Source organism: Suricata suricatta, chromosome 3, assembly GCF_006229205.1.
Source record: "Suricata suricatta isolate VVHF042 chromosome 3, meerkat_22Aug2017_6uvM2_HiC, whole genome shotgun sequence".
NCBI classification, from domain to species: domain Eukaryota; kingdom Metazoa; phylum Chordata; class Mammalia; order Carnivora; family Herpestidae; genus Suricata; species Suricata suricatta.
The window spans coordinates 109021951-109034103 of record NC_043702.1 but is presented as its reverse complement, the minus strand read 5'-3'; the positions used below and the strand labels follow the sequence as shown (position 1 = coordinate 109034103).

At 37.2% G+C, this 12153-nt stretch overlaps 1 protein-coding gene across 1 annotated transcript in view; it reads right to left on the bottom strand.

The window, feature by feature from the left end:
* The window catches only part of FMN2 (formin 2), a 370023-nt gene that overhangs the window by 168488 nt on the left and 189382 nt on the right, over positions 1-12153 (bottom strand). The window contains 1 exon segment of the mRNA XM_029933337.1: positions 1981-2042. Within this exon segment, the coding sequence (XP_029789197.1) occupies positions 1981-2042 (62 nt within the window).

Below are 12153 nucleotides of genomic sequence, written 5' to 3'. Positions count from 1 at the left end.
GTAGGTATAAGAAAAACAGTTAAATATATACCAACATCATACTTCATTATGATCTATTGAAGAAATTACTTTCTTTGGTATTTTTCTTCCATATGATTCTCCTGGTTGGGAAAGGGTTGGTATCAAAGATTCAAGAGAAATGAAAACTCTCTGTACCTCTAAATGGATGTTTTACATACCCATTTCACTGGGACACTAATATACTAAATACATGATTTATTTTTTCCAGTTTTCCATCACATAGAGACAACTACATAATCAACCAAATATTTTAAATGTTTTATTTTTTTAGTTTTTTAGAGAGAGAGCATGTCCACAAATGTGGGAGAGGGGCAGAAAGAGAAAGAGACAGAGAGAGAGAGAAAGAGAGAGAGAGACAGAGAGAGAGAGAGAGAGAGAATCCCAAGCAGGCTCTGCACTCAGCTCAGCATGGAGCTCAATGTAGGGCTTGATCCCACAATCATGAGATCATGGCCTGAGCTGAAATCAAGAGTTGGATGCTTAACCAACTAAGTCACCCAGGCACCCCATATAACCAACCTTTCCAGCCTCCTCTCTCAGTCCTCACTAATGACTCATTATAACTGAGCACCTATGATCATTTTGCTGACCAGATACCAACTCTACACTTGATCAATAGATTCTATGCAACATACCATAAGAAACATTTTCTTTCACAAAGGTCTAAATTTCATGGGGGAAACCCCATATAAATATGTTTAAAACACAGATCAAAAAAACTATTCCTCAGGGAGTGGTCAGGGAAGAAGTCTGCATCCTGTTCACTATGTGTATCTTCCAGAGTCCGGAATTCTTTGACTTGGGCTGAAAATTCAAGGACCAACTAAGGTCATCCCCCTAAAGAGAACAGACACTTAATACCAGGCACATTATAGGCAAGAGCAGAAACAAAATGAAAAAAAAAAAATAAGAGCCCAAAGATACCAGGTATAAAATAGGGCCACAGTGAGACTTTCTCCAAAATATAGTTCTTCAAACCTATATATATTTCTATAGTAATATATTTATAATAGATATATATATAGTTCCTCAGAAGCACTGTGAAGGCCCTGTTAAGAAAATCACTTTATTTTTTTTTATGTTTTATTTATTTTTTTGAGACAGAGAGAGACAAAGCATGAGCGGGGAGGGGCAGAGAGAGAGACAGAATCGGAAGCAGGCTCCAAGCCCTGAGCTGTCAGCACAGAGCCCGATGCGGGGCTCAAACCCACAAACATGAGATCATGACCTGAGCCGAAGTCAGAGGCTTAACCAACTGAGCCACCCAGGTGCCCCGAAAATCACTTTCTTACCATGTGAATCAGTTATTTAATGCCATGCCCCAGCTAAAGCCATTTTCATATTTCACCACCTAGACTGCAGTTCCCAAAGGAACAGACTGTACCATGCTATAGTCCTACTTCTCTGATTCCTTACTGGTTTTTTTCCTACCAATATAAGAAAAAGTCTTACTGGAATAAAGCTTGAATGTTCTTCTACTTGGTGAAGTTAACCATCCAGTTAGGAGAAATGGACTCAAATGAATTACACCCCAGCTATACCACATTAGCTACGGGATTTTTGAGCAAGTCATTTGACCAGCTATACCTTAATTTCCTCATATGTAAAATGGGGATAATAATACCTACCTACCTAGAGTTTTCATGTGAAGATTAATTAGTGCAGAGCAATGCTCAGCTCAATTAACCTCTATGTACATATTGACTATCATATTTCAAAAGAGGGAATGTGAATGACCTCACGTGCTGCATGCTTTGAACCAGTCTTTGGAATTATGAGACCATATTTTTTCCAATAAGTTTCCGAGAAAGTATTTTAACCAGCTTATAATTAAGTGAATTTAGTGCACCCATATAAAATTCTCTTAAAGGACATTAAAACAATGAGTCTAGATGTGCATATTGGCAAGTATTGTGGATGTATTATATACTCACACATAAAATTCCTTCTATTACTCACATTCTCATAGAGAGCTTGAAGGGTCTCCAGATCAACCACAGAATTGTCCAAGTTCACAACAGCTGTGGGGGAAAAAAAGATAAAGAAAGAATATAAATTGCGATAGGCCAGCTGTGAAAAGATATCTGATCATGTTGGACAATAGCGACCATCTCCAGTACAGTGGTTACCCACTCCCAAGACTGTGCCCAAGGAATTTCAATGGGTACAGAGGTAAACTGTTAAAGCTTTCACTTTTCTCTCAAATACAAAATCCCACGAATAAGACACAAAATCTGTCTTTTAAGGCCCAACTGCATGATTTTGAAAAATTTGCTTAAGGGGCTCTGGGTAGCTCAGTCAGTTGAGTGTCCGACTTTGGCTCAGGTCATGATTTCACAGTTCGTGGGTTCAAGCCCCGTGTCGGGCTCTGTGCTGACAGTTCAAAGCCTGGTAAATGTTAAAAAAAAAATTAAAAAAAAAGGAAAAAATTGCTTACTACTGAAAAAACAGGCAAATCACTCCTGTAACTGCCACATCCTATTTGGGGAGATAAATGCTCTATCTGCCAATTTACTAGACTTATGACAAAAGTTAAATCTAATAACTAAACTGAAGGACTTAATATAAAAATGATAGATGCATTTCCTGTTATAATTCTTTAAACTGTTATAATAAAAGGATAATTCTTTGATTATGATATTGAGATTAGCACAGATGCACCCTTAAAAATCCATCATTAATGTACAAACTACCCATGTTTATACAAGAAAGAAGTGGAATAGATAATAAAAAACCGGGAATATGTTCCTAAATGCCATTTCTTTTGGCCTGAGAAGTATGCTGGATTTTGAAGTCAGTATGTTTTATAACTGTTTGAGTAAATTCAGATTAATCAAAAGCATTCTACATTACCTACATACATACTAGCTAGAAATAGCGTGCCTTTGCCCTGATCATATCTATGTCAAGTAGCCAGTAAAGCGTCTATGGGATTAAAGACTTATGGGAGAAAAATCACAAAGTGTTTAATCACAAATTAGTTAGATTTATTTTGATAAATGAGGCATTTTATCGTGTCTTTTTCTCACAAAGCCTAAAATACATGGGACATTTTCTAGCTGACTGTGGCAAAATCCCAAGAAAGAGTTTTAAAAGACAAATGGGAAATTGAAGCATATGATGGATGAGAAATCTAACCAAGATAATTTAGCATTTCTATTTGGAGCTGGGAACAGAGCCCAGATTCACCAACAAAGATCATAGTAAGTAGAATATGATACTTCCACCCTAATAATATTCTACTATCTCCATTTCCCAAAAATTATGTCTCAAATATCAACCTAAGAATTTGATTAAACTTCTCAGAAAAATCTTTTCACTTCTTAGACCACATAAGACAAACATATCATAATCTGTTTAATGGCTCAAAGTAGCAAAAACATAGCCCAACTAACTCTGACTACATTTCAGAAATTAATTAAAAGGGATTAACAAATGATTTTTACTGGAGGTAATATGGCTATAATGTAACAAAATACATAAAATCCAAATAAAGACAGCAAATTCATGGATGGAATTACCCCTTTGGATTTGTACAGAGTCTCGCCTTTAAAGAAAGTCTTACAGTGACTCCAAAGGTCTCTGACTTTGGAATTCATTAGATAATAATCCAGTAGTTCTGCATTCCTCTGGTGATACAGCAAAAGATTGATAAGAAAACAATGAAAGAAATACCAGTGGTCAATTTAGTGTAAGATTTAATTCTCGGAACAAGGTAAAGACACAATAAAATCATTCATATTCAAGTCAAAACTCATAAAATACAATTGTCCTCTGAGTTTATCCTTGTTTTGAAACATGTTATTCCTACCAGTGTTCCCCACATGAAATTTTACTTGCGTATGTGTTGAAGTTTCTTATCTGTTTATCTTATGCAATGTTAAGTACTAAAGAATATTTTAATAAATGCCATGTGGACTTAACCATAGGTATATGGTCCTAAGCAAGTTCCTAATCTATGAAACCTTGCTTTTTAGTCATCCATAGGAAATCACCATGGAAAGAAACACTGTTACTATTTTTCCACACAATTATCTCTTAGTTGGCTTTATACTTGAGAGATGATAACACAATTTGATGGGAATTACAGTTCTGAGGGAACAATATAGTCATGAGTGAATAGCTGGAAATTAGAGATTAGATACTGGCAGATGAATGGATTCAATGACAGGAGTTCTAGATGGGAAATAAAGGCAAAAGATGTAATTTGGGAAAGGTTAAGGTTACTTAAGTGCTATATTTACTCAATTTAAAAAGCAAATTTTAGGGGTGCCTGGGTGGCTCAGTTGGTTGAGTGTCTGACTTTGCCTCAGGTAATGATCTCACAGTCCGTGAATTCGAGCCCTACATCAGGCTCTGTGCTGACAGCTTAGAGCCTAGAGCCTGCTTTGGATTCTGTTTCCCTCTGTCTCTCAGTCTCTGCTCCGAGTCCCCACTCACAGTCTCTCTATCTTTTCAAAAAGTAAATAAATATTTAGAAAATTCATCTTAAGAAGCAAATTTTAACATTTCAGAAATTAAGAATCAGACTAAAATCATATTTTACTAAGTGTTCAATGGCATCTTCTAGTGTTATAGCAAAATCTTAAAATCTATGATTCATAGATTATGTATTTTCAACTGATAAAATTCTAAAAACAAGGAAATAAAACAAAGTATTTACTCAGGTAGTCAATAAATGTAAAATATCCTTATCATTCAGGGACCATAATACCTTATTACACTGGTTAACAGTTATTTCAGTAACAATGATTTGAAATTGGAGCTGTTTGGATGTGCTTGATTACTCAGCCTCGAAAAGCTGCAGACAACTAGTTATATGCAGAGACCACTACAATCAGATTTCTAGGTATGGACATGCTAAGGAATTTAGAAATAGAAATAGAAATGCATGTTTTAAGGTTGCAAAACATTCAAGAAAAAGTGCCTCACAAATCCCCTGACTCCATTTACAAAATTTGAGCCTTCTTTGAGAGGTAAACACCTTTTTAGAGATTATATCTAGGTGATAGTTCCTCTATTCCCTCATAAGGGAAGGCTAATTTTATGGGATGGTTTATGGATGTGGAAGGAGCATGAAACATAGAACTTAAATGGATTTAAATTTAAATTTTCTTCACTGTAACTTAACCTGACAAGTTTTAGTTTCTTAATGGGGGACAGTGATGAGGGGAAAAGAAAATAATAGAATATATTAGCAAGATTTTGAGTCTCATGGGGGCTAAAGGCAGGAACAAGTAAAATAATCTGGCGTGCTGTTAGTTAACGTTATTTCCCTCTTCAAGTTTTCACAAAAGTTCAACTCTTCTGGCTTTAGTAAGGTTTATTAACTAATCCAAAGGTAAATAACTTTCTTTTCTTTCTACTTGTGTTTTGTGCCCTCGTGTACCAAAAATAAAAATACCCCCTGCATCTATTAAGAGTTGTACTCTCACCTGAATGATGATTACAACTATATGACAGCCTGGCTTACAGCTCCTGGGTATTGTTCATCAGATTTCAGACTGTAAATAAACCCCAAATTTGGAAGGCTATTCAGAGATAAATTAAAATTCAGAGTACTTTGTTCTTTAATATTCCACTAGGTGCTAACATGATTACACTTCAGATTAGAAGTCAAATATTTCACACTCATTCCCCACTCTTTGCTCTAAGACATTCAGGAGCAGCCATCATTGTCTGGAACTCCTCACCGCTCCCACCCAGCCATTCCCCCTGCAGGTCTACCAAACAGTATGAGTTGCTTCCTCATAAAATAGATGTAAATAAATGTTACTTTGAATTTAGCCAAGAAGCACTTGTTATGTTTCTATGTAGAAAGATGCAAAGGTTAAGAAGGTGTTGAGAGGAAATTCTGGTCTTTGTTGCAATATTAAAAGATTATTAATTTATTTGTAAAGTACACTGACTTTCCAGGATTAGAACATATGGAAGTTTTTAACACTCTCTTAAAAAAAAACTATAAATGACCATGTGTTAATGATCATTCCAGACCAAAATGGATAGCATTTTAATTTTTAAGCCTAAACTTTCATAAAATGTCAAAGATGTGATAATGAGATAGAAGAACTTGGTACTGTTTCTGGCTTCTCTACCAACAGGCTGTGTATTGATGATCAAGACACTAAGCTTCTCTGAGATTTTATCAAGTGGGATAATAACTTTTGTCTGTAGCATATGTTTAACACGTAGAGAATATAAGCAATTTTATAGTAAGAGGTCTAATTCAAGAAGCCATGGAATAATTTATGTGATTAATTTTAAAATGTAGTATCTGTCAACACACTGGTTAGAAACTGGAGATTGAGCTGGGAATGTGTTAGATCAAAATTAGGTTCAGGATTAAACTTTTGCTTTCAATAACCAGAAACTGAGACCATAGCTCTTTTCTTAATGAGCTCCACTGATAGACGCTCATTGAGATCAAATGCACTTCTCATTAAAACATGCTGTTTACAATACAAAGAGCGGAATAGCCTATTTAGGTCTCAGTCAATTTAATATAAGGTATTAAAAATATCAACACAGGGGCTCAGTCGGTTAAGACCTACTCTTTTTTTTTTTTAATGTTTATTTTTGGGAGAGAGAAAGAGAAAGAGAAAGAGGGAGGGAGCACACAACAGGGGAGGGGCAGAGAGAAAGGGAAGACACAGAATCCAAAGCAGGTTCCAGGCTCTGAGCTATCAGCAGAGCCCGATGCAGGGCTCAAACCCACAAACCATGAGATCATTACCTGAGCTGAAAGTTGGACACTCAACCCACTGAGCCACCCAAGCACCCAAGACCTGACTCTTGATTTTGGTGCAGGACATGATCTCACAGTTCATGAGTTCAAGACCCTGCACTGGGCTCTAAGCTGACCTTGCAGAGCCTGCTTTGTGTTTTCTCTCTCCCTCTCTTTCTCTGTCCGCCCCCCCCATAAATAAATAAACATTAAAAATGCATCAAAATAAACTATGCTAAGAAAAAAATCTATTTTCTTTAGACTCTATGATATTGCATTACATAAAAAGAATTCTAGCCCTAACATGGGAAATGACTGTATGCTGGACACATGGACATTGTACACACATATACACAAACAGGTGACAGTCATAGGCACCTATCACCTTCCCTGGACACTGCTATTAACACCTATCTGCCTTCTTCAACACCAGAAATGTGGTACATGTTGTTTATTCTAACTATGATATTAAGTCACTCAGACTAGAGTGCAATGTAACATATAAGTCTGAATTTCTGCTTAATAACAAGAACCTAGTCTCTGTGCATCTAACCAAAAAAGTACACAAAAGAGAAAGTACTATATCTTAAGAGTTTCTGTTAAAAGAAACTCATGTAAAACAAAAGTTCACAAAACATTATTTATTAGCCAAATTTGTATATGTGTCATATATTTTGAGCAGCCAGATAAAATAATTCATTTTTTTGATGAAATTCAGTATGACAGAATTACTCCTACTGAATGCAATATTTTAAGCCATGAAATACTGTTAGTACCTGCCTTACTCCACTCTGTATTTTAAGCTGGGATCTCCTCAATGAGATAGGACTAAAGCAGCTTCAGGACTGCTCTTGATGAGCCCCTTCCCTCCATAAGCCCTGAAGAGTTAGTTATTACAGTCATTGTGGTTTCCTGCCTTAATCCCTCCTTCCCATAAGACCTGCTAAACTGGAGGTAGAAACCCCCAAAAGTCGAAAACCTTATGGTGTTTATTACCAATCGGCTTTATTGTTCATCCATTTCTGCATAGCAAATTACACTAAGCTTCATAGGGGTTTAAACCATATCATCATATTATCAACAAACATATTATCTGTCCATCAGAAATTCAGGTGCACTTTAGCTAGGTACCTTTGCCTCAAGGTTTCTCTTAAGACTTGTCATATGGTTGTTGGCAGGATTCAGTTCCTCAAGACTGAGGGCTTCAGCTCCTCACTGGCTGTTGGCTGAAACTGAGGCTGTGGGCCTCAGTTTCTTGCCAGATGTGTCTCTCTATAGGGAAGCTCACAATAAGGCAAAGTGAAGGGAGTTCACTTCCTCCAGAGTGATCTAGAAGGGGCATGCAAGATAAGGCCACCTCTCTTTGCAACCTAATCTTAGAAGTAACATCCCATCATCTCCATTATATTCCATTCATTATGAGTCTCTAGGTCTAGCCCACATACAAGGGGTGGAGATTACACAAAAGCATGAACACCAGGAGTTGGAGATCTTTAGAGGCCATTTGACAGGCTGCCCACCATACCAGGTTGCCAACTCTGGTTCTCTGTTCCTTGGATTTCAGATGTCAGCTTACAGTTCTCTATTATTCTCTACCATGTATTAATTATGTCAGCGTTTTTGCTTTTCTATCAGGCTTTCTAAGAGCACACAGGGAATGCGGAGTCACGATTCACCAGAAAGAAGGAATGCACTAGAAGAAAGCTGATTTCTCATACAAGCATAGTGTTTCAAGTCGGCTAAGCTTCCTGGTCTCATTGATAACCAGTTTATATGAGACATGATAGACAGACATACAGAAACACGCGATTGTATTGACAGGCATTTCTCTCTACAATTAGATGATCATGCCTGATTTATTGTTGTGAACTTCACAATATATAGAAGAGCCTAGTACATAAGAGGCTCAGAAAAAATCTTCATTGAATGTCCAAAGGTTGAAATAGGCTGAGGTTAGTAATTCCTGAAAATTAACTGTACCTTTAACTTGACTAAACAAACTAAATATTCCTTGAGCTCACCCTGTTTGCCCTTTTGTAAACAACTAATTTTACTCTGATGACTTCATACTGCAAAAAGAAAAATGCAAAGATAATAATATGTGATGTGATATCATTATTTGACAAATAGCAGAGGAAGGCAGTGGACCACATCACTTATTATTATATGTGTGAGATAGGATATCTCAATTTGCTTGGATCTGCAAAATAGACCAAATAAAAGCACCCACCCTATAGGATTCTTGCAGGAGATTATGCAAGTAAATCATTTAGAAGCAGTGCCATGCCTGGAGCAAACACTCAGAAAATGTTGGTTGTGTTTATTGTTTTTATGGACCATTTAACAATCCTATATGAAAAATATTTTACTAATATCTCTCCACATCAGTATTTTAACTGAGAAATTTTAGATAAAGTAGGTTGGAAACATTTTCAGCAAAAAGAAAAAACATGACAGCTTCGCTTGTACAGAGAGTAACTTGAGAGACTAAACACATCTCGCCCACAGGGAAACCACCAACACGGATTTTGGTTAAGGTACACGGGAAGGGAGCAGAGTCAGCAGAAGCTAACACACAAAATCAGTGCAAGTTAGCCTATATTTACAGTTCATGCCCTCTTCTCACTGACATAGTAAGAAAGAGTGTAAGAGTTCAGAGAAATCTTTTTACCCCATTTGGAATTCAGAAGCCACAGGAAAAGCTAAGATGAAGTTAGTCTTGCAAATTGCTGAGAAGCAAAGCAAAGACCTTTGTTCATGTAGAAACTCATCTTAAATAACAGCAATCAGAAGCATCTCTCAATTAAAATGGTTCCAAGCTTGTCATAATGTCCTAGCCACTGGGGACCAAAATTTTCTGAGATCTCTTTAACGAATTGCAAACAACTTGTCATTACACTTAAATAACAGGAAAAAGGACACATATGAAGATAATCTTTACCTCACTGCACATTTCACTGAAATAAAAAAAAATTCACCTTTTGGGGGGAAGTACTTGCTATTCACTTTATCTGACAATACTTATTACCTCATTTATAAATGCACTATAAACTGTTTGGAGACCTGGGGATATACGTTCCTCTATCTAGAGAGGCTCACAATTTGATGAAGTGGAAAGACATTGACACTTAATTCTAATGCAGTGTAAATGCAAGGCAGAACTTGTGCAAAGGGCTGACAAATAATGGAAAAGATCCTCAAGTAACGGTTTGAAAGTGAATGAATAATAGATGGTATAAATCCTAACAGCATTCAGATTGCTTCATTTTCTTTGAACTGTGATATACATATATCAGTGAGAAGCATATCTGCCTAAGATGGCAGAGGGAATATGTGCACTCAGCTCTGCTCTTACCTCAAGTTCCACTAAAACTATAATAAAGAGATTTAAAAAATGTAAACTCATAAGGACTGAAAGAAGAGGTAGTGACAGCAACAAAATAGGGAAACTCTTTGCACCTGATTTGGCAGATCTGCAAATGATGAAACCAATTGTTTGTGGAATGCTGAGAACCAACTCAGAAGGCCAAGAAAATAGCAGCACCAGACAGTGGTCCAACTGAGGGTAAATGGGGGACTGCCAGAAACAAGGAGCTCTGGGTAAATGGTATCTGTCAGTTACGTCTCCATTCCGAAAATGCCCTCCCCAGGCCTCTCAGGTTTATTTTCTTGAGAAATTAAAACAAAGTCTCTGGGAAGAGGGAGAACAAGCACAATTGCAAGAGAGCACTACACTCCAACCTCCTTCTTGAACCCCCACCTTGTAGAACCAACAGTCTACTCAGCATGTTCACCTGTGACTCTAAAGGTAGACCTAACCTACTTTGCCCATCCTCTCCCCTTTTTCACATGATGGAGACCCATCTGCTGGTTGGGCTATCCTTAACTCCTTTCTTTTGCTTAAATTCCACATCCAATACATCATAAATCCTCATGGTTCTACATTCCAAATACATGCAGATATGACTTCATCTCTGTCATTGCTACCACCCTGTTCCCAGACACTCCCAACCACTGCCTAGATTACTGTAACACCCTCCAAACTGGAAAAAAGAAAGTGGTTCCTCCAACATAAAAACATAGTAACATCATAGAAACATTCAACAGAAGGTCTAAGAAACAAATGACGGTATTTCCTAAAAGTAGACCAAAGAGGATGAAACGTTAAGAACATTAGACCAGGAAGGCCAATATCCCAATAATAGGAGTTTTAGAGAAAATAATTAGTTTTGACCAGTTCCCAAGACTAGGTCCCACATACTCCCTTCTGACCATATTCTGCCAGATACACAGCACCTGGCTCATATGCTAGCACAGCCAGAAGTCCTGCCTCAGGTGATCTCTGTGTTGACAAAATTCATTCATGAGATTGCCTACTCCATCAATTTTTTAAATCTTTTACATATATATATATATATATATATATATATATATATATAGAGAGAGAGAGAGAGAGAGAGAGAGAGAGAGGCAGAGACAAAGACAGAGAGAGACACAGCATGAGCAGGGGAGGGGCAGAGAGAGAGGGAGACACAGAATCAGAAGCAGGCTCCAGGCTCCGAGCTGTCAGCACAGAGCCCAATATGGGGCTCGAACCCACAAACCATGAGATCATGACCTGAGCCGAAGCCAGATGCTTAACCAACTGAGCCACCCAGGCGCCCCAAGCACTTTTAAAACTTCAAGGACTCTGAAACTAGAAGATAGACCGTAACTTGAAACTTTATTCAGCTTATTTTCTCTTGTTAGTCTTTACCTAATAATAGAAATACTTCCCTCTTCTTACCCAACTAAATTTAAGGTTTTTAGGTAACAATATGTTGAGGAATACTTCTATAGCTGGCTGAATAAGTGCAAGAGTGATTACCGCACACTGAGTACAGTTGGGAAAGGGAAAGATATATTTAGAAACAGTATCTGGATCCTGGTGGAATTAAAAAGAAATAATAGCCAAATTCCAAAGCCTTTGCTGTCTTAGGGAGTAAAATGAAGGAGACAGGGCCTAAGTGAGAGGAAAAAAATGTCATTCATCATGTTTGTTTATGACTTAGTCCTCCCCACCTCCATCTTAAAAGTTTGGCTGATTTTCGACCATTCTAGGGAGTAATATCAGCCATTTAGTTAGAGTATAACAGAAGTAGAGTAGAAATATGAATATATTCTTGACAATTAGTCATGTTGATAATATGGCAAAAGTGCTAAATACATTTGTACTCATTAGAAATTGTTTTCAATTCAGTATGGAGGTTTCTCAAAAAATTAAAAATAGAACTACCCTATGACCTAGCAATTGCACTACTAGGTATTTATCCAAGGGATACAGGTGTGCTGTTTCAAAGGGACACATACACCCCAATGTTTATAGCAGCACTACCAACAATAGCCAAAGTATGGAAAGAGCACAAATG